This window comes from Balaenoptera physalus, assembly GCF_965194825.1.
Source record: "Balaenoptera physalus genome assembly, chromosome: 1".
Lineage (NCBI taxonomy): Eukaryota > Metazoa > Chordata > Mammalia > Artiodactyla > Balaenopteridae > Balaenoptera > Balaenoptera physalus.
In genome coordinates, this window is record NC_138882.1 from 41,144,440 (window position 1) to 41,168,426 (window position 23,987).

General features: G+C 36.6%; 1 protein-coding gene and 1 long non-coding RNA gene across 3 annotated transcripts in view; one reads left to right on the forward strand and one right to left on the reverse strand.

Annotated features, from left to right (window-relative positions):
- Nucleotides 1-23,000, forward strand: part of LOC309665729 — a 202,620-nt gene extending 179,620 nt beyond the window's left edge. Inside the window, exon 2 of the long non-coding RNA XR_014266652.1 lies at nucleotides 21,127-23,000. This is a non-coding gene — a long non-coding RNA (uncharacterized lncRNA). The remainder of the gene's footprint in view (nucleotides 1-21,126) is intronic.
- Nucleotides 1-23,987, reverse strand: part of INTS7 (integrator complex subunit 7) — an 88,900-nt gene that overhangs the window by 6,682 nt on the left and 58,231 nt on the right. For both annotated transcript variants that reach the window (XM_082471455.1, XM_082471456.1), the window contains 4 exons: nucleotides 16,633-16,827; nucleotides 15,967-16,070; nucleotides 14,861-14,929; nucleotides 4,712-4,844 (listed from right to left, as the gene is read on the reverse strand). In XM_082471455.1, coding sequence (XP_082327581.1) covers nucleotides 4,712-4,844; nucleotides 14,861-14,929; nucleotides 15,967-16,070; nucleotides 16,633-16,827 — 501 coding nt within the window. The remainder of the gene's footprint in view (nucleotides 1-4,711; nucleotides 4,845-14,860; nucleotides 14,930-15,966; nucleotides 16,071-16,632; nucleotides 16,828-23,987) is intronic.

Sequence of the window (23,987 nt, forward strand, 5' to 3'; positions counted from 1 at the left end):
ATATAGTTATTTTAGATACTAAAATATAAAGTAACTACCACGTGACAAAATATGATAAAGAGCATGTATACGGTAAAATATGAGAGCAAAATATTGACATCTGAGGCTCGAGTCCAAATCCCCGTGGAACCTTGTCTTGGAACCGCCTCATTCTTCATCCCGTCTCTACCAGGTGGCCTCCCTGTCCACGTGGCCAGGAGTCTCCAGCAAGTGAGAAACGGTGGAAACTTACTGGAATTCAGATTACAGATTACCATACAGTCCAACTCTATAGCTCGCTGAAACTTAAATATAACACCTTTCTAAAATCTATTTCACAAATTTAACTGAGTTTTGAAAATCCCAGCTTAACTGCAGAGGAAAAGAACTACTCTAGCGAATCTTCTGAGTCTCGGTGAAAAGGGGTCACAGGACCAGAACGTAAGAATTCCAAGATTTTATTTATTTGTTTGTTTATTTTCAACTACTTTCTTGAGGTACCACTGACATGCAAAAAGCTGTACATACTTAATGTATACTACTTAATGAATGAGTTTGGAGATAAGTATACACCTGTGATACCATCAAAGATATTTTAAAGATCACCCAGTCTAACCCTCAATTTTGCTGATGACACAGGTCACCCAGACAGCTAATGGAACAAGCTGGGACTGGAACCTAGGTCACCAGACTAGGTCACTCAGTGATTTTGTTTTATTTCACCAATGATTTGCAAACTTAACAGAAAAAAAAAATTACAGTACCGGAACACCTGTAACTTTGGGTGACCCAGAACCATTCCTGCTTGGCCTACGATCCCCTCCTCAGTCTACTCCTCTCTCAGTGGCCCCCAAAATACCACAGGCTGAAAACTATTCCACTATACAGTGCTGTCTGTCCTTTTAAGTTCCTGCTTCCAAGCAGGGTATCACCTAGTGCCTCTGCTGTAAACATTTTTAAAAAGTAGGGCATTAAGGCTAAAAGCCAGAAGAATCCATTCCTCATTGGTTTCAGATTATTGAACATTCTGTGCCTGACAGACTCCTAATATAAATGCCAGGTCTATTACTTGAGATAACCACAACACGGATTTAGAGACACTGCGTCTACTCAGGTTTAACTGCTAAAACAGCACTATTCATCTTCTTGCAACAAGGGATCTGAGACGCGTTTGCACGGACATCCTACTTGTGGTGGAACATTTGATGCCACAACAGTATTTAAGGAGAGAAACATCTTTAAAGGACGGACTTAGAGGACCACAAGTGACCTCAGGCTGTTCCCAGGCAAAAAGGTACCATTTTCCCTTTTAAAATAGATGCAGATTTTGCAATTCCCCACTGGGAAAGCAGGACTGCCTCTGAGACCACTAGCCCCTTGGGCACACTTTGACACGTATGTTAGTTGCAGATTATTATCAAAGTATCAGTCTGGAGATGTGAAATCACATATCATGATTAGTAAACCGATAAGAGGACTATCGCATCACGAACACTCCCTTCATTGCCAAACCGAATACTTTTCAGCCTTTGTGTTTTTTGACACTTCTGTGGCACCTGATAATGCTCTTCTTCCATGAAATTCCACTTAATGGCCCCTGCCCTCACTTCTGATTCTTCCCTTCTCCATCTTCTTTCCTAAGATTCTCTTCCTTTGTTTGTTCCTTCAGTGTTGACGCTCTCCTTAGTCCTTTTGTCTTCTCAGTCCATTTGTTCTTCACAGGCAGTTTTCTTCACTTCCAGGACTTTAAGAATCTGTATGTTCATGACACCTCAGCTTTACATGCATCCCAGCCTGTCTCTAACTGCCTGTCTCCATCCTCTCACATCTAATTTAAAGAAAACAAAAAACAAACAAAAACCCAAAACCAAGCCTTGAAAGTATTACACCTAAATAATCTTTCTTATGTATCTGTTCTTCTCATTCTTGCTCCCACTTTATCAATTTGGCCCCTATGTTGGATTACTGCAATAGTCTTGTAACCACTCTTCTTTCCTTTAATTTCATGCCCTCCAGGCCATTACCTGTTCTGTTTCCACATAACAATAGTGTACAATCTTAGCTTACCCACTTCTCTCCCACACCCATTTAAAATTCCTAAAGAGTGCCCCCACTGTCTATGGGATAAAGTCCAAACTCAAGACTGTGTTCAAAGCCTTTTGTCATCTGGCCTCCACCGAACTCTCTAGTCCTGAGCCTGCACATTATGCTGCAGCAATAACACACTGTTCCCAGAAGACATCATGCTATTTCATGCCTCAGCTTTTTTTAAAAAATAAATTTATTTATTTATTTATGGCTGCGTTGGATCTTCGTTGCTGCACGCAGGCTTTCTCTAGTTGCGGCGAGCGGGGGCTACTCTTCGTTGCGGTACTTGGGCTTCTCATTGAGGTGGCTTCTCTTGTTGCGGAGCATGGGCTCTAGGTTTGCGGGCTTCAATAGTTGTGGAACGTAGGCTCAGTAGTTGTAGCTCGCGGGCTCTAGAGCGCAGGCCCAGTAGCTATGGCGCACAGGCTTAGTTGCTCCGCAGCATGTGGGACCTTCCTGGACCAGGGCTCGAACCCATGTCCCCTGCTTTGGCAGGTGGATTCTTAACCACTGTGCCACCAGGGAAGTCCTCACGCCTCTGCTTTTGAACATGCTGTTCTCTGCCTGAAATTCTCTACACCTCCTTATCTGCCTGAAAAACTCATATGCAAATACCTCTTCTCTCTGATGTTCACCCTCACCCCATTTCCCCTATCCTTTGACATGAATTACTTCCTCTTTTGTGCTACAACTCTACTTTGTGCAGACCTCTATTACTGCACATATATTATATTGTATTTGTTTACAAAATCTTTCTTATCAGACTATGGACAACTTGAGGGAAGAGCCTCTTTGTCATTTTTCTATTCACAGGATTCAATAAATACTTGTTAAACTGAATTTTGGGTTCAGAAAGTATCAAATCTATAAAATACAATTTGGAAAGGGGGAAAAGGGAATCAACATTTATTAACTACTCCTTATATGCCAGGCCAGGCACTGTGCCAGGCATTAGGCATTATTCCATTTAAACTTCACAAAAACCCTATAAGGTAGATATTTTTCCATATCATAGAAAAGGGTATTAGAAATTTGTCTAAAATCACGCCTGCTGAGTGGCAGAGGTAGAATTTGACCCTAGGGCTCTTTTCTCTGTATTGCGTACCTACTGGGCAGAAAATTCCCATTCTTTCCATTAGACGCAGTGGATTGAACTCTATCAAACTCAAGGTACTATCTGGCATCTATTTAATTTCCTAGGGTGGAGCTTAGAGGAAATACATGTAAATAATTTAATCAATGTCTCACATAAATATGTCTACTTCCTACAAAGATAATCTTTACAATCTTCCTTAGCAACCAATCTCAGTATCAAACAGCTACCTGTGTCATTTCAATTCAGCAAATATGTATTGACAATCTTATGTGGAAAGCAGTGTGCAGAGCAAAGTATCTAACCTTAAAATCTAATTTAACTCTTTAATGACACATCCTGTCAATTTCTTCTAGAACACCTGATAAATGGTGAGTTCAGAATGAGAACAGCAGGAGGCAGAAGAGAGCTACAGCAAATACCAGTATCCAATGTGTAGGCAGGGCAAGAGAAACTCTCCAAGGTGTAAAGTTCAAAGACAGTGCTATGGACTGAATGTGCTGTCGTCTCTAAATTCACATGTTTGAAGCCCTAACTCCCAATGTGTTGATATTTGGGGGTGGGCCTTTGGGAGGTCATTAAGTTTAGATGAGGACATGAGGGTGGGGCCCCTGTGATGGGATCAGTGCCCTTATAAGAAGAGAAGGAGAGAAGAGAGCCCCCCCCCCAACACGTGAGGACACAGTGAGAAAGCAGCAGCTGGCAAGCCAGCGAGAGGCCCCTCACCACGAAACAACCTGGTTGGCACCCTGAGTCTGGACTTCCCAGCCTCTAGAATTGTGAGAAATGTCTGTTGTTTAAGCCACTATGTCTATTTTGTTATAGGAACCTGAGCTCAATACAACACTGGAGAATGGCCAGACAGGGAGGAGGAAATCTGGGTGAGAGTGTCAGTCTGTCCTGTGACTGGGAAGTCAGGGGATAAACAGCAGGTGTTCAACAGCGCCAAAGGCAGCAGATTCAGTAGGCTAAGTGGACATGAGTATTAAAGGACAGCAGTAGCATCACCTGGCAGGAGCTGATTTACTGATAGTCAGAAAATAAGCCCAGTTCCTTCTATTTTAATTGGCCAATAGTTTTCAACCCTGGTGGGATGACAGAATCACCTGGGAGCTTTTAAAAATACTAATGTCTGGGCCTTGCAGAGATTCAAAGATAACTGGCCTGGAGTGGGGCCTGGATATTGATGTTTTTTAAAAAATAGCTTCCAAAGTGATTCTAATGTGTAGCCAAGGTTGAGAACAATTGCAACTTTAGTTAAATTGTTAAAAAAGGAAAAAAAAAGTTTTATCTGCATTCTGGTAGAGCAGATTTGACATGTTAGTGTGACTATGTAGCAGCTACAGATGTGCCAAGTGCTTTCATGGATTATCTCATTTCATCCTCACAACAATACTATGATGTAGGCACTGTACTAACCCTGTTACAAAACAGGCACAGAGGAAACAGTCACAGAGAGGTTAATGTGTTGAAGTCACACACAGTAAGTGCCAGAGACAGATAAAAACTCACTTCCACATAATAATACTCAATAAAACAAATGTGACTTGCCATATAAGAAACAGGGGTATATTTCCGACTGAGTGATTCCACCTCCTCCAAGACATGATTATATACAGACATCATTCTTCTCTCATATTCACTATCAGCATGGGCTGCTCCTGTAGATCCATATTCCTGGAAACTGAAGTCAAAAATTAATATCAATCAATCAACCAAAATAGTAACTAATTTAATGTCAAAATGTGTCAGGTATTTTCCACACACTCTCATTTAATCTTTAAAATAATGAAGTAGGCACTGTTATTTCCATTTCACAGATGAGAAAACTGAGGCTTGGAGACGTTAAGTAATTCGCTTTCAGTCACACAACTAGTAAGCGACAAGCTAGAATTCAAATCCAGACCTGACTTCAAATTATACAAGTCTTAATCACTTTGGTTGTTAGCTAGTATAAAAATGTTTAATTAAACCTTGTCCCTGCCATGAGGTGAAAGAGACATAAGACATTTGAAAAGGTAAACTATCAATAATGTCAGCAGACAAGTGCCAAATAACCAGTAAAGATATGCAAGTAATCAGAATATAGAGGGAGCTGAGGAATGCCACAGAAGAGATAGGTCTTGGACAAATCACTATAAAAGTAGCATGGATAAGATCTGAAGAGATGGAAAGTTTGGAGGGCATTCATAACTGGAGAAATGGCATGAATCTAAAGCAAGCAGGTGAAATGCACAAGAATGTTCAGCAGAGAACTAGCATATAGAGCATGCTGGAAAAAGTTTTACCTAGATTTCTTTTTCTTCTACTGCCTCAAACCCAAAGACATTTCTGAAAGTATTTCTAAATGGGAAAAGGTGGCAAACTCCTGCATTCTAACTAAACTTCAAGAGCTATTGGAAAATGCAATATAGGTAACTTAACTATGTTGGGTTAACACTATTCTTATTATTCCCTTATTATCCTTTAAATGCTTACTATGTGCAAGGTACTTCAGCTGGGTACTTTACATAGGTTTTCATTTAACCATTACAACCACTCTAAGAGACAGGCATTATTACTTACCTATAGTTTATGCATACGTGGCTCAGGGACACAAAAGAACATGTCTCTATTCATACTCACTCCTAGCTGTATGTACATGTGTATCTGCCTGGCTCCAAAGCTTTGTTCCCTACTCTGTACTATATCTTAAGTTCTATTAAGACAAGAAGTGAACCTCATTTAGTGATAGACTTTAAGGAAAACTATACCACACAATAAAGCATAAAGATTTAAAAGTCTTTGACAAAGTGTCCTGCTAATAAAAGGGTATAAAATCAGAATATACTGTTCCACCTTCTACAAAAGGAGTATTCCTTTATTTATTTTTAATAAACTTTATTGAGATATAAGTTACAAAATCGCAAAAATGCACCCTTCCTAGTCAATCCCTACTTGTGGCCCCCAGCAACCAGATTAGCTTTCTATCACTGTAAATGAGATGTTTCCTAATATTGGATATAAACAATCATACTATATGTAATATTTTGTGTCTGGTTTCCTTTACAGCACATTTTTGAGTCATTAATGTGTTTTGCATATTTCAACAGGTCATCCATCTATATTGCTGAGTAATATTCCACTGTATGAACATACTACAATTTATCTACCCACTCACCTGTTGAGACATTTGGCTCTTTCCAGTTTTTGTTGTTACAAATAAAGCTGCTAAGAAAATCTGTGTACAGGTCTCTGTGGAAATATGTTTTCATTTCTCTTAAGTAAGTAGAAATAGAACTGGTGGTCATATGGTAACTGCCAAACAGTTTTCCAAAGTGGCTGAATCATTTTGCAGTCCCCAAAATGTATGAATTCAAGCTCTTCCACATCTAATACTTGGTATTAAAGGGCTTTTTAACTTTAGCTATTCTAGTGGGTGTTAGTTGTATCTCACTGTGATTTTAATTTGTATTTTTCTGATACCTAATGATGTTAAGCATCTTTTCATGTGCTTATTGGAATTAACATATCTTCTTTTTTGAAGTGTCTGTTCAAATCTCTTGTCAATTCTTAAAAATTGGGTTATCTTGAGTTGTATGGTTTTCTTAATATTCTGATAGAATATGTTTGAGAATATTTCACCCTGCAACCTATCTTTTCGTTTTCTTAATGGCATCTTTCAAAGAGCAGAAGTTTAAATTTTTAAATCCAATTAAACAAATTTTTCTGTACAGTAAAATTTTGTGTCCTGAAAAAATCCTTGCTGATCTCAAGGTCATGAAGATTTTCTCCCAAGTAGTATTCTAGAAAGTTTGGAATTTTATCTTTTACAGTTTGATCTGTGATACACTTGGAAGTTTTATGTATGGTGTGAGGTAAGGTCAAGATTCTTTCCCCCCATACAGTGTGTTCCAGCACAATCTGTTGAAAAAACAGATTGTCATCTTTGTCAAAAATCAAGTAATACTCCTATGTATCTATTTTGGTCTCTCCATTCTACCCTCATGCCAATATCACATTGTCTTAATTACTGGAGCTTTATAATAAGTCTTGAAATCTTCAGCAAGTCCTCCACTTTAGTTTTTTTCCTTTATTTTACAATATGGTGAGTTACACTGATTGGTTTTCTAACATCAAACCTAGAATTTTCGGAATAAACCCTACTTGGTTTTAATGTATTATCCTTTAGAGTTTTGTTAGGTTCAATTTGTACATGTTTTGTAAAAAGATTTTTAAGTCTATGTAGAATATTTGAATTTCTCCTGTTCACCTAAACTATCACATTTTTTTGGCACAAAGTTATTATTTCTTTAATATGCTTTTAATATCTATGGGATTTGTGATGGTACTCTTATTTCATTTCTAATATTGGTAATTTGTGTTCTTTTATTTCCTTGTTCAGAATAGCTAGTTTTATCAACTTTATTGATCTTTTCAAAGAGCCAGCTTTTGGTTTCATTGACTTTCTCTACTGTTTATTTATAATTCACTGATTAGCATTCTCATCTTTACTATTTCTTTCCTTCTAATTACTTTGAGTCTAATTTGCTCTTTTTCTTGCTTTAATATGATAGAAACTAATGTTATTACTTTTAAACTTTCTTTTGTGTGTGTATGTATGCATTTAAAGCTATAAATTTCCCTCTAAGCTCTGTTTTAACTGCATCACACAAGTTTTGATATGTCATGTTCTCATTTTCATTCAGTTTAACTTACTTTCTAATTTCCCTTGTGATTTTTTTGACCAATTGGAATGTTTAGAAGTCTTGTTTAATTCCTAAACATTTAGGGATTTTCCAGAGATCATTTTCTAATTTAATTCTATCTGATAACATATTCTACGTAGTTTCAATGCTTTTACATTTACTAAGACTTGTTTTGTAGACCAGCATATGGTTTACTTTGGTAAATTTTCCAAATGCACTTGGAAAGAATGCGTATGCTGCTGTTGGTAGGGCATACAGGTCAATTAGGTCAAGTTGGCTGGTAGTGTTATTCAAGTCCTCTATATCCTAAGAAATCTTCTGCAAGTTGTTCTAGCAGTTATTCAGAGGGGAGTGTTGAAAACTCCAACCATAACTGTGGATTTATTTCTCCTTTCAGTTGTCAGTTTTTGCTTCGTATATTTGGAAGATCTGTCACTAAGTATACAAATGTTTAGAATTATGTCTTCTTGATGAATTGACCCCTATTATGGTAAAATGTAGCTCTTTATCAAGTCTTTGTCCTGAAGTCCACTTCGTATGATACTGTCACGCCAGCTTTTAGGGTTCCTTTTCCATCCTTTTGTTTACTTTTAATATATTTGTATCTTTGTATTTAAAGTGGGTTCACACATATGGTCACCTTATCTTTGATAAAGGAGACAGGGATATACAAGGGAGAAAAGACAGCCTCTTCAATAAGTGGTGCTGGGAAAACTGGACAGCTACATGTAAAAGAATGAAATTAGAACACTTCCTAACACCATACACAAAAATAAACTCAAAATGGATTAAAGACCTAAATGTAAGGCAGACATTATAAAACTCTCAGAGGAAAATATAGGCAGAACACTCTATGACATAAATCACAGCAAGATCCTTTTTGACCCACCCCCTAGAGTAATGGAAATAAAAACAAAAATAAACAAATGGGACTTAATGAAACTTAAAAGCTTTTGCACAGCAAAGGAAACCATAAACTAGACAAAAAAGACAACCCTCAGAATGGGAGAAAATATTTGCAAATGAAGCAACTGACAAAGGATTAATCTCCAAAATATACAAGCAGCTCACGCAGCTCAATATCAAAAAAACAAACAATCCAATCCAAAAATGGGCAGAAGACCTAAACAGACAATTCTCCAAAGAAGATACACAGATTGCCAACAAACACATGAAAGGATGCTCAACATCACTAATCATTAGAGAAATGCAAATCAAAACCACAGGAGGACTACTGGGCATATACCCAGAGAAAACCATAATTCAAAAAGACACATGCGGGCTTCCCTGGTGGCGCAGTGGTTGAGAATCTGCCTGCCAATGCAGGGGACACCGGTTCGAGCCCTGGTCTGGGAAGATCCCACATGCCGTGGAGCAACTAGGCCCCTGAGCCACAATTACTGAGCCTGCGCATCTGGAGCCTGTGCTCCGCAACAAGAGAGGCCGCGATAGTGAAAAGCCCGCACACCGCGATGAAGAGTGGCCTCCACTTGCCACAACTAGAGAAAGCCCTTGCACAGAAACAAAGACCCAACACAGCCATAAAATAAATAAATAAATAAATAAATAAATAAATAAATAAATAAATAATTTTTAAAAAAAGAAAAAAAGAAAAAAAAAGACACATGCACCCCAGTGTTCATTGCAGCACTATTTACAATAGCCAGGTCATGGAAGCAACCTAAATGCCTATCGACAGACGAATGGATAAAGAAGTTGTGGTACATATATACAATGGAATATTACTCAACCATAAAAAGGAACGAAACTGAGTCATTTGTTGAGACGTGGATGGATCTAGAGACTGTCATACAGAGTGAAGTAAGTCAGAAAGAGAAAAACAAATATCGTATATTAACGCATGTATGTGGAACCTAGAAAAATGGTACAGATGAACCGGTTTGCAGGGCAGAAGTTGAGACACAGATGTAGAGAACAAACGTATGGACACCAAGGGGGGAAAACTGCAGTGGGGTGGGGATGGTGGTGTGCTGAATTGGGCGATTGGGATTGACATGTATAAAGTGATGTGTATAAAATTGATGACTAATAAGAATCTGCTGTATAAATAAAAATAATAATAATTAAAAAAGCAGATGATTAATACTTAAAAAAAAAAAAAAACCACAAGGAGGTATCACCTCACTCCAGTCAGAATGGCCATCATCAAAAAATCTACAAACAGTAAATGCTGGAGAGGGTAGGGAGAAAAGAGAACCCTCTTGCACTGTCAGTGGGAATGTAAATTGATACAGCCACTATGGAGAACAATATGGAGGTTCCTAAAAAACTAAAAATAGAACTACCATATGACCCAGCAATCCCACTACTGGGCATATACCCTGAGAAAACCATAATTCAAAAAGAGACATGTACTACAATGTTCATTGCAGCACTACTTACAATAGCCAGGACATGGAAGCAACCTAAATGTCCATCTACAGATGAATGGATAAAGAAGGTGTGGCACATATATACAATGGACTATTACTCAGCCATAAAAAGAAACGAAATTGAGTTATTTGTAGTGAGGTGGATGGACCTAGAGTCTGTCATACAGAGTGAAATAAGTCAGAAAGAGAAAAACAAATACCATATGCTAACACATATATATGGAATCTAAAAAAAAAATGGTTCTGATGAACCCAGGGGCAGGACAGGAATAAAGATGCAGACAAAGGGAATGGACTTGAGGACACGGGGAGGGGAAAGGGTAAGCTGGGACAAAGTAAGAGAGTAGCACTGACATATATACACTACCAAATATAAAACAGATAGCTAGTGGGAAGCAGCTGCATAGCACAGGGAGATCAGCTCGGTGCTTTGTGACCACCTAGAGGGGTGGGATAGGGAGGGTGGGAGGGAGACACAAGAGGAAGGGGATATGGGGACATGTGTATGCATATGGCTGATTCACTTTTTTAAACAGCAGAAACTAACACAACATTGTAAAGCAATTATGCTCCAATAAAGATATTAAAAAAAATAAAAAATAAAATAAGCAGCCCACAAAACCTCATAATAAACCTATGAAGATGAGATATAAATAAATAAATAAATAAATAAATAATAAAGTGGGTTACTTGTGGTAAGCTTATAGTTGGGTTTTGCTTTTTTATCTGTCTGATAATGTCTTTACTTAGAGTAAGACTATCTACATTTATTGTAATAACTGGTATGACTGGGTATAAATCTACCATTTTGTGATTTGTTTTCTACTTTTTAAATCTCTTCACTGTTTTTCTTTTCCTCTCTTCCTCTGCCTTCTTTTGGATTAACTGAGGTTTTTTTTAAAGTATTCCATTTTACCTCCTCTATTGGCTTATTTATTTTCTAGTGGTTGCTCTAGAGTTTATTCATCCTCCATTACCACAAGTTATCTTCAAATAATATACACTTAATGTAAAATGTAAGAATCTTACTACTGTATTAATTCCAACCCCCACCCCCATCACTTGTCTCATGTCACACATTTTACTTCTACGTGTTATAAACTCCCAAATGCATTGTTATTTTTTTCTAAATGGGCAATATTTTTTAAAAAAAATAAAAAATGAGGAAAGTCTTTTTTATTTACTCACATATTTACCATTCCTAGTGTTCTTCTTTGTAGATCTCAATTTACATCTCAAATAATTTTTCTTCAGCCTGAAGAACTTCCTTTAACATTTCTTATAGTACAGGTCTAGGTCTGCTGGTAACAAATTTTCTCAGATTTTGTCTGAAAATGTCTTTATTTAGTCTTAATTATTCAAGGGTATTTTTACTGAATATAGAATACTAGGTTAACTTTTTTTTTTTCTTTCAGGACTTTAAAGATGTTGCTTCACCTGTCTTCTGGCTTACATTATTTCTGATAAAAATTAGTAAAAAATTCTTATTTTTATTCCCTTCTACATGGTCTTTTTTCTTTGGCTGCTTTATATTTTTCTTTATCACCAGTTTTCAACAATTTGATTATAATGTGTGCCTTGTGATTTGCTTTATGTTTATGCCACTCTAGGTTCATTAAGCTTCTTGGATTTGTGGGTTTATATTTTTAATTAAACATGAACATTTTTTAGCCACTTAAAATATTTTTCTGTCCCTTGTTCCCCTCCTTCTAAGATTTCCAGTTACATGTATAGTACTACAGATGACACTGTCTCACTGGCAATTTTAACTTTGTTCAGTTTTTCAGTCTTTTTTCTTTCACTGTCCAAATCAGATAATTTCTATTGCTATGTCTTTAAGTTCACTAATCTTTTCTTTTGCTGTATTTAACCTACTGTTAAACCCAACTTAATCAACCTTGAATTCTATATTCATCAAAACTATCTTTCAAAAATAAAGGCAAAAATCAAGATATTTCATTCTTATGCTCTAGAAGTTCCATTTTCTTTTTACACCTTTAAATTTGTTCATTATCTTCTACCTTTAAAATTTTGAAAATACTAATAGTACTAAAATACTATTTTAAAGTCCAAGTCTGTTAATTCCATCATCTGTCATTTGTGAGTCTTTTTTCTAATTGGCTGAATTTTCTCTTGGTTATTTGTCACATCTTCCAGCTTCTTCTCATGACTAGTAATTTTTGATTGGATGCTAAAATTGTGGACCTTATACATTTGAGTTTTTGGATTTTGTTGTCTTCAAAGAATGTTAAGATTTTGTTTTGGTGGACAGCCATTACTTCATAATCCTGACTCTGTGAAGGATCACTTAAGCTTTGTTAGGACAGGTCTAGACTAGTCTTCACTTTAGGGCTAGTTTAGCTTGATTACTAAGGTGGTGTGACCCTTCTGGTGTCTCTTCTGAATGCCTTGAGTGTTCAATTAGGTCTCTACAGTTTGGCCAGTTGGAACTCAAACATTTCTCAGCTCTGCATAAGCTCTGGAAATTGTTCAGTTTACAGCTTCCTGGTAATTATTCCCTCCCTAGTAGCTGTTTTTTGCCTGGCCTTGTGGGATTTCACCTTATATATGTACAGCTTAGCATTCAGCTAAAGATTCATAGCACTCTTCCTCTGGAAAGCTTCCTCTACCCCTGTACTTGGCCTGCAAATTCTAGCTTCCTTTGTTCTCTGAACCCTGATATCTATCTCTTCAACTAAGCAAGACCACCATGTTTTACTTTGGTTACTCCTCCCTGAAAGGCAGTCTAAAAAGTGCCTCCAGGCAGAGGAAAGCAAGGACTAGTGTAAAGTTTACCTTATTTGTGTCCCTTCCCTGAGAGATTACATTCCTGGGCTGCCTGTTGGCCAATGTCTGAAAACAGTTAAACTTATATTTAAACTTGCATATTTTATCCAGGTTTCTAGTTGTTTACAATAGAAGGAAAAGTCCCATACTTGAATGGCTTCATGACCAGAGCCATTCCATTATATTTTAGGCAGTAAAAATAAAGGTTAAGTGCAAAGCTAAAATAGAAAAATGTAATGGACAAGCATCTCAAAATATTTTTTCTTAATAATCCTAAAAGGTTGGTATGAGCTAGATAATAACATTTATAATTATAAACATAAACCCCATCCTATCCCACACTTACTGATACTGGCTCAAGCACAATGTTAGCTGCTAGAGAAGCTAGCTAGAAGTTGGATAAGACAAGGTCTCTTCTCCCCAGAAACCTTCTAGGCTATGAAAGATATGCACAGATTTTTGTAAAAACTATAGTGAATTTTATCAATGTCATGCTTCACTCTCTTGAGGCTCTTTTTAGCAGCAGGTCCTTCTTTATATGAAAGGCACAAAATATATAGTATCAAGAAGAGAAGTTTCAGAAGGAATCTACTCTTTGCAGTTGTACACCAGTATGACTGAAACCCAAAGAGCTCTCCTTCAAGGTGCAATCTTTCTTTTCCAATTTTTCATTGCTAGGAAGGGCAAAGCCTAGGGGAGTGGGTTTAGGGGATAAAACGGGATGGAGAAGAGTGAAGAAAGGTGGTAGGAAGTGGAGAGTGTGACAGTGAGAGTAGGATTTGAGAGCTGGCTAGATAACTCCCTTCACCTCATCCCTGCTGATAATGTGTTAAAAAATCAATCAAGAAAAATACTAATTTCTCTTATGTCAACCATCAGTACAATGACATTTGTGTGCTATGAGGTAAAATGAGTATGGCGTGATCAGAAATGGCGTGAGCCTGGAAGTATCAATTAACTGGCAAAGACTGAAAAATATGGAGGTTAGAGAACATTTTGAAATTTTAAAGGGAGAAGCTTAAAAAAACAAAACAAAACAAAACAAAAACACTGGAAGTCTAAGGGGAAAATGAACATAGATCAAAGAAGGATAAATGGAAAAATAAGTAAAAATTAGTATGTCATTGAAATATTAAAATGAATCAGACGAGTGAGAAAAAAAAATAGCCAAGTGGCCTATTCTGAGAGTAGACAGCACTTTAAAACAGAAGGCAAGGATTTTGGTACTGCCTTGGAAAAAAATGGTGAGTCAATGCTTTAGGATAGAGAAATTTAAAATGCTCTGTTGATTATATTCTCTTTGAGGAAGCTGATCTTGGAATCACAGACCTTACTAGATTGGAAATATATTATACAGTTGAAAATGCATGTTCCAAAACAGAATACTATAGTGGGAAAAAATAATGGACCATTCTTCAATAAAAATATTTTGAACAATTAATCAGTTAATTAGAGAATGGAGAAGAATTTTAATAAAGCAAAAAGTAGAATATCTTTTTGTTTGGGAAACCAAAGAAAAAAATTTCAAGTTCAAGCTTAATTATACTATTAACTCAATTTTTTACAGCGAAATTTAGTTATAATATACCAGAAGAAAATGTTCAAATTCAAAGAACTTCTTCCTAGTTATTTAGAAAACAGGACACAGGAGGTAAGTAAACAATGGAGACAGAAAATCTAGGTTTGTCACTAGCTATATGACCTTAGGCAAATGCTAGAGAAGTTCTTCCTCTTTGTTTCTTCCTCTACAAAACCTCTTCCAAAACAATGTTGTGATGATTAGGTAAGATAACATATTTGAAAGTGTTCTGTAATATAAACTATTTAAATACCTTGCTGATTCTGGATCCAAAATCAGGGCTTCTATTGCGTGAGATATCAGTAAACAGCTCTGCTGCTGTCTGCATTATGTTAAGGTTATACATTATATATGATAATAGAGAAATGTACTATAGACTTTGTATTATATGAATATTAAATAAGGCAAGATGAAAATCATATTCTCAGTGAAGGTAACCACATGTTATTGACTCAAATAGTCTGTGGCTCTATTTTTTTCTTTTTAAGGGATATATGTTGTCTGTGATAGTTCCAGGAAGAGTACTTCAGAGGTTAATGTTGGAAGGAGGAACCAAGCAACAGGCTTTGTGATTCAATCACAGAAACTTTTTTATCTATCTTGGATACAGGGGTTTCACTGATGAAAGTTTAAAACAACCACCACAATAAGGGTCTGTAGAGTGGTTACCCTGGAGGTTCCTAGGCTGGGGCTCAAGGGATCTGTTAACTCTCCTGAAACGGTATGCAAATTTTGGGGGGTATGTGCATTTTTTTAGGGGAGAGGGTCCATAGTATTCATCAGGTTTTCAATCACTAAATCAAAATGCCAGGAATTACTGATTTATAGGTCCTGCAACTTAAAAGCAATTTATCTCTTCCCTCCTTTCAAAAAGGATCTGAGGCTGCTAATAAGAAAATACGGAGAACTTAAAGGGGGCTTAGGGAACGTAAGTGATGACTGAAACGATTGAATATATCATTAATAAAGGTGATGGGAACTAGGGTTGTTAGCTATGAAGAAAAGATAGGTGAAGCAAGACAGAAAATGGCTCTCTGGTGGAAAAATATTTTGTGCTGTCCATTGTAGCTCAAGTGAGCACAAAGTATTCAACACTGTTTGGACCTGGGTTTTGGATGCTCTTCCCAGAGGTGGAAAAAGACCACCACTGAGTCACCACTTTTTAAAAAGCCTGGTTGAAGTAAAAAAGTAAAATTATACTGCTCATACTAGGTTTCAAAAGAGAAATTATTATTTATGGTAAATCTGTAGGCTTATCTAATGTATATGTATATTTTAGTTAAGCGTATCTGAAATATTTACTCTACATTTAAAAGAATACTTCCAAAGAACAGGAAATATTGGGCAAGTTTAGGATACAGTTCTACATTCCTCAAAGTTGCGGAATCAGCATCAAAAGATGCCTGATAAAGATCCCCATATCGGGAAGCAAGGCTTCGGAATTCTTCCATGGACAGTTTCATCTATAAAGAAGGAAAAATATCAATTATGATAAATAAACAAATATGCTATCATTATTGTATAAACAACACAAAAGCCAAAACATAAGAAAACAATCCTCAAACAATAAAAAAAAAGAAAAATATTTCAACTCTTTTTCATTTTCAATTCATTCATTTTTATAAACCCTATTAAAGAAAATTAACAAAGATGGCAAATGAAACTACAAATGTGTACAAGATTACAATTTACACATGATGTATAGAAACAAAAAACATTGCATTTTTAGCTTCTTCAAAGTTTCACTAAAATAATATAGTTATAAACATCCCAAAGTTTCTTTAAAATGTATGCCCTTTCTCTTTATATAAATATGTAGCATCTAGTGAGATATCATCAATCACTCTGTCATTTTAATAAGACTTCAGCCTGTTTTTTGCAACACAGATGAGTTTAGAAGTATTTGATGTTGCCTCTGAGTCAAACCGCTGATTTTTAAGTTTCAGAATTTTTCATCTCACAACTAACCTCAAAAACCTCTAAAGTGTAAATAAAAACTGCACTGAAAATAAAGTTAAGACATACCTGATTGGAGATGCGACCGCACCGCTGGAGGTCGTTCCCTAAGGTCATGGCAATTGTTGTGGCAATTGCAGGTGGCGGGCTTGTCTTGAGGCTACTACAAGTACAGATAAGTTGAGAGAAGGCTTGGAGAAGGTCAATCCTGAGCTTTACAAATTCACACTGAAAACTTAAAGGATTCAGTGGTGTACTGGCAGCCTGGGGAATAAAAACAAGCTACATTTAAGACAAAGTAAGCATAAAAGGAAGATGCTGAAGGACAAAGGATTTGACAGAGTCTGCAAAAGAGCAGTAGTTCTAATAATGGATAAACACCTACATTATTAGGGGAGGATGTAATATTAGAAAGAAAAACTTATTGTCATTAGCATCAACTCTGAAAAACTATGTTCCATCAACACTCAGGTTCCTTACTTCCTACCCTTGCAAAGACCCCACAAGACATGGGTTAGCTAGACCGTCATCTGTAAGATATCATATGAGGGATGCTTCACAGACATTACCATTCCCCCCAAATCCCCTTATCACCTTCCTACCTTTCTAACCTGAAATTCGCATGCTGGAATCATTAAACAGAATTTTTTAAAGTTGGGAGGGGGAGAAAAGAAAGGTGAGGGCAGGAGAAGTATATTGTTAGACCGTCACTGTTAAAAAAGCATGCTGCTGGCAGAGGTGAGGAAAGAGCCAGCCAGACCATGTGGGGCCTTCAGACCACAGGCAAGGTTCTGGATTATATTTTAAATGCAGTAAAAAGGCAGTTTCAACAACAATAACAAAAACAAACAAACAAACAAAAAAGCATTTTGCCTCATGGCTGCTTTCTTCCATAACTAGCCCAGATTAATTTTAAAAAGAATGTCTTATTAGACACTTCAGAATGCACAGAGAGGCCACCAAGGAATAGGTTATAACACACAAGTAAGTTTCAGTGAGAATGGAGGGGTGTCAGGGATAAGTCTTGAATAGCAAAAAGTAGCATTAGCTAGGTAAAGGGAGCAAAGAATGTAAGTTAAGCCAGCGTGGGCAGAGAACTAAGACAACGTTTAACTATTTATCAGCTATCCTAGTGGAGAACCTAGCATGGTGCTTTCAACAAAAGGCGTACTAAAAATATGCTGACTTAACAATAAATGGAGGCGTAATGAAATTAACTTTCTTCCCAGCATGACTCACTTAAAACATGCCGATGCCGTTCTTAGATAGTATTTCACACTATTCTTTTAGCAGGAGAGCCTGGTGTGTGACTTGAGGTTCTAGAATAAGTTACAATATTATCCATCTGACCAAGTATTGACCTTAGTGTAGTTCTCTCTAGTTTTAAGTGTCAAATGACAGTTTTATTATTTGGTGGAATTCATATTTTACTCTAGGAAATAGTTCGCCACTTCCTGTATCCTTTATAAGAACATACACTTGCTCTAGTATCCCTCTCAAATTGCAAAGTTACAGCTATATAAAATTATGTAAGCTAGAGGTAATAACTGTAATCAATATATTGAATTCTGTGGTTTTCAAACTTTTGGAATGTTTTGTTCTAATCATGAAACAGCACAGATTAGGGATATTAAAGAGACTATTTCAATTGTTTTTAATTTCTTGGAGATTTGATTTGCTCTTATAGGAAGATAAATTCCCCCTTCCTCTGCCCCTTAAGCTGCTACTTGCTATTTTTTATTTACTGCTTGTCAATAACTTTAGAAGGGTCAGGGATACAAGTGGGTATATATGATATATATACAGTTATACAGTGTAGACCATCTTACCAGACAAAAAAACATTTGCAATATTGTCCTAACATGCATTATGAAACTGAAAGCGAAGCAAGATGTAGTTATAATGAAAAAGATTTACTGCTACTTTGAGTTTATTTCTGACTAACAAGAAATATTTGATGATATAAGATGGTAACTTTGAAAGTGATTGTGCATCTTACATCGTGTTATACTGAAGGAAAACAATGTTAGATATAGTATGCATGTTCAAAAAGAACAGAGAAAAGATAAACGTGTGATAAAGGTCAATCAAAGACTTTAAAAAGGTAACATCGTCCATGAGAGACAGAAAACATATAAAAATAAAATTTAGACTATAGCGCTATGAACAATGCCAATGAGAAATAAAAGGGATATTATTTACTTTTCTTTACATGGGGTCTAAAGCTTAAAACAGAAGTGGGTTCTAAGGTCAGCAGGTAAAGCAAAAATTGTATATAGTCAAAATTATCCCTGAAAATTCCTCAAGAAGGAACCACTTCCAGTAAACTTAACATAGGTGAAGGAACAGCAAACTCAGAGCCCCGGCGTACAAGCTAATTGAGAAGAACTGTGTCCACTATTTAAACTGCTATTTTGTGTCCCCATTATTTAAATAGCTACTTTCCCTCATTCTTGTTTTTTCTTTCTTGATTTTTTAAAAGTCTAAACATACAGAGGTAAATCTGTGTTAAACACACATATAATGCTACTTCACTGAATTTCTGACTTGTGGTACATATTCTGTTTTCTATATGGAGCAGCTAAAAAAACCAATGTGGCTGAAAGGAAAGCTACTTGATAAACTCAGTTAAAAATATTTATATATACTGTGGTAAAGAACATGTGACAACCAAGAGTGAACCACAGTGCAAACAATGGACTTTAAGCTCCTAGTAACCACCACCCTACTTTCTGTTTTTATGAATCTGACCACTTTCATTTAAGTGGAATCATATAATATTTGTCTTCTTGTAACTGGATTATTTCACTTAACATAAGCTCAGTTTTTGAAAGAATAAGCCAAGCTTAAAGCAATGGTTGACTAAACTGTTTAAAACCAGACCTCCTACTAAGAACAAATGGAAAACTGAGTAAAATATTATGAACATCTATCTAAAAGCACTGAAGAGCTACTAAGGCAACAAGGAGCCAAAATCATGGAGAGATGGGCAATCCAAGAAGATAAGACTGACATCTGGTGATATTTGCTAATTTGAAAGCTGCTCCTGGGAGTCTGAGAAGCTGAGCGGAGCTTTCAGCAGTCTCATAAGACTAAGAGGGCTGTGGAAAACACTTCCGGCTTTTGGCTGTAACTTCAAAGGGCTATACCCTAGGAGTTAGGAGAACCAAAAATATACTGGCTCTTCCAAGGACTGAAGCTTAGCTCTGAATCAGTTCAATCCTTGGCTGGATTCAGGTAACCTGCCCTTAGCCTAACTGCCTGCCAAAAGCAAGAATGACATAATCATTGTAATTTTTCACACACACTGTCCAAAACTAACTAAAAAAATAACTGAGTATACAACAAAGACAAAATTCCTCAAACCGAAAGGGGGAAAAAAGGTCAAAGACACAAACCACAACAGATCCAGATAACAGACTATCATATATGAATTTCAAGATAATTACAATCAATATGTTAAAGAACTTAAATGACAAGATAGAGAATCCTGGAGAAGAACTACAGAATATAAAATAACCAAATGGAAATTCTGGAACTGGAAAAACACAATAAATGAAATTAAGAACTTAATGAATGAGTTTGACATGCTGATTAGACACAACGTAAGTGAGAATTATGGAAATGGAAGATAGGTCAGAAGAAAATATTTAAAGTATGGAGAGATAAAAAGGTGGAAAATGAGGAAGAGAATATAAGAGATATATGAGTCATGGTAAAAAGAATTATCATGGGTGCACTACGTCCTAAATGAGGAAGAAAGGGACAGAAGCATTGGCTGAAGAGATAAAGGCCAAATGTTCCATAACTGATCAAAGTCATCAAGCCTTATATCCCAGAAGTACTATGAACCCCAAAAGGCATTTATACTGATAGTAGTATAAACTGGAAACCACCATAGGCAACTTTTTGGTAGTATTTATTAAAGCTGAACTTAAGTGTATCCTATGGCACAGCACTACCATCCAGAAGATATGCATACCTATACCAAAAGATGTGTGTAAGAAAGTTCATAGTCAAATTATTCTAAATAGCCCCAACCTGGAAATAACTCAAATGTTTCTCAAAAAGAAAATGGATAAACAGATTGTTATAACAGTTATCCAAAAGAATATCACAATGAAATGAAAATGAACTAGTGCAATATGCAACAAAAAGCATGAATGCATCACACAAATATAAAGCTGAGCAAAGAAGCTAGAATCAAAAGCATAATACTGCATGATTCCTTAAATAATAATGAAAAACAAGGCAAGACTAATCTATAGTTTCAGAAATCAAAAGTGACTTCTACAGAGAAAGGTAAAGGTAGTGACCTGAAGGGAAAACATTTCTTAAAGTGATAAAAAGCCACAAATCAGAAGATAATATTTGCAACTCATATAACCTACGAAAGATTGGTATCTAGAACATCCAAAATGAAAAGGCAACCTAATGAATGGGAGAAAATATTTGCAAATCATGTATCTAGTAAGGGGTTAATATCCAAAATACATTTGAAAACTCATACAAGTCAATAGTAAAACAACAACAACAAATAATCCAATTAAAAAATGGGCAGAGGGGCTTCCCTGGTGGCACAGTGGTTGAGAATCTGCCTGCCAGTGCAGGGGACATGGGTTCGGACCCTGGTTTGGGAGGATCCCACATGCCGTGGAGCAACTAGGCCCGTGAGCCACAATTACTGAGACTGTGCGTCTGGAGCCTGTGCTCCGCAACAAGAGAGGCTGCGATAGTGAGAGGCCCGCGCACCGCGATGAAGAGTGGCCCCCGCTTGCCGCAACTAGAGAAAGCCCTCGCACAGAAACGAAGACCCAACACAGCCAAAAAAAAAAAAAAAAAAAAAAAATAGGGCAGAGATCTGAATAGGCATTTTCCCAAAGACATACAGATGGCCTATAGGCTCAACATCACTAATCATCAGGGAAATGCAAATCAAAACCACAAGCACAAAAATCAACTCACACCTGTTATAATGGCTATTATCAAAAAAACAAGAAATAACAAGTGTTGGCAAGGATGTAGAAAAAAGGGAATCCTGGTGCACTGCTGGTAGAAATGTAAATTGGTGCAGCCACTATGGAAAACAGTATGAAAGTCCCTCAAAAATTAAAAACAGAACTACTATAGGGCTCTGCAATTCCACTTCTGGGTATTTATCTGAAGAAAACAATAATACTAACTCAAGAAGATATCTGCGCCTCCATATTCACTACAGCACTATTTACAATAGCCAAGATATGGAAACAATCTAAATGTCCATTGATACATAAGTAAAGAAAATGTGGTATATATACACAAAATGGAGTATTATTCAGCCATAAAAAAGAATAAAATCTTGCCATCTGTAACAACACAAATGGATCTAGACGGTATTATGCTAAGTGAAATAAGTCAGACAGAGAAAGACAATTACCGAATGATCTCACTTATACTTATATGTGGAATCTAAAAACAAAAACAAAAACCAAGCTCATAGATACAGAGAACAGATAGATTGTTGCCAGAGGTGGGCGTAGGGAAGTGCATGAAATGGGTGAATGGGGTCAAAAAGTACAGTTATAAAATAAATGAGTTATGGGGATGTAATGCACAGCATGGTGACTATATTGTGAGGGAGTGGCAAAGATAGCAGAGTAGAAGGACCCTGAGCTAATCTCCTCCCACAGACACATCAAAATTACAACTATTTACAGAGCAAATATCAATGAAAGTGACCCGAAGACTAGCAGAAAAGAACTTCTACAGCTAGAGGTGTAAAGAAGGAACCACAGAGAGATGGGTAGGAGGGGTGGAAATATGGTATAGTCAAGATCCATACCCCAGGTTGGTGACCAACAAATGGGAGGCTAATTACAAACTGCAGAGGTTCTCCTCAAAAAGCAAGGGCTTTGAGTCCCACACTGGGCTTCCCAGCTGGGAGCCCCTAGAATGCTTGGCTTTGAAGGCCAGCAGGGCTTATTTTGGGGGGAGCCAGAGGGCTGTGGGAAATAGAGACTCCACTCTTAAAAGGCACACACAAAAGAAATCATAGAAGGAAAAGATCAGAGCAGAAATAAATGAAATAGAGACTAAAAAAACGATGGAAAAGATCAATGAAACTAATGGCTGGTTCTTTGAAAAGATAAACAAAACTGACAAACCTTTCACCAGACTCATCAAGAAAAAAAAGAAAGGCCCAAACCAATAAAATAGGAAATGAAAAAGAAGTTACAACCCACACCATAGAAATATAAAGGATCATAAGAGATTACTATGAACAATTATACAACAATAAAAGGGACAACCTAGAAGAAACTGACAAATTCCTAGAAATGTACAATTTTCCAAGACTGAATCAGGAAGAAATAGAAAATAAGAACAGACCAATTACCAGTAATGCAACTGAATGAGTAATTTAAAAAACTGCCAACAAACAAAAGTCCAGCACCAGATAACTTCACAGGTGAATTTTACCAAACATTTTGAAAAGAATTAACACCTATCCTTCTCAAATTATTCCAAACTGCAGAGGAAGGAATGTTTCTGAACTCATTCTATGAGGCTGGCACCACCTGATACCACAACCAGACAAAGATACCACAAAAAACAGAAAATTACAGGCCAATATCACTGATGAACACAGATGCAAAAATCCTCAATAAAATATTAGCAAACTGAATCCAACAATACATAAAGAGGATCATACACCATGATCAGGTGAGGTTTATGCCAGGGACGCAAGAATGGTTCAAAAATCAATGTTATACACCATATTAACAAACTGAAGAATAAAAACCATATGATCATCTCAACAGATCCAGAAAAAGCTTTTTGACCTAATTCAACATCCATTTATGACAAAAACTCTCCACAAAGTGGGTATAGAGGGAATACACCTAAGCATAATAAAGGTCATATATGACAAGCCCACAGCTTGTTCTCCACTCAATGGTGGAAAGATGAAAGCATTTCCTCTAAGATCAGGAACAAGACAAGGATGCCCACTCTCACCACTTTCATCCAATATAGTATCAGAAGTCCTAGCCACAGCAATCAGGCAAGAAAAAGAAATAAAAGGAATCCAAATGGGAGAGGGAGAAGTAAAAATGTCCCTGTTTGCAGATGATATGATATTATATATAGAAAATCCTAAAGACACTACCAAAAAACTACAGGAACTCATCAATGAATTCAATAAAGTTGCAGGATACAAGATTAATACACAGAAATCTGTTCTGTTTCTATACACTAAAAAACAAACTATGAGAAAAAGAAATTAAGAAAACAATACCATTTATAATCACATCAAAAAGAATTTAAAATACCTGGGAATAAATCTAAGGAGGGAAAAGACCTGTACTCAGAAAACTGTAAGACATTAATAAAGGAAACTGAAGACAACACCAAAAACTGCAAAGATATTGTTAAAGTGCCTATACTAC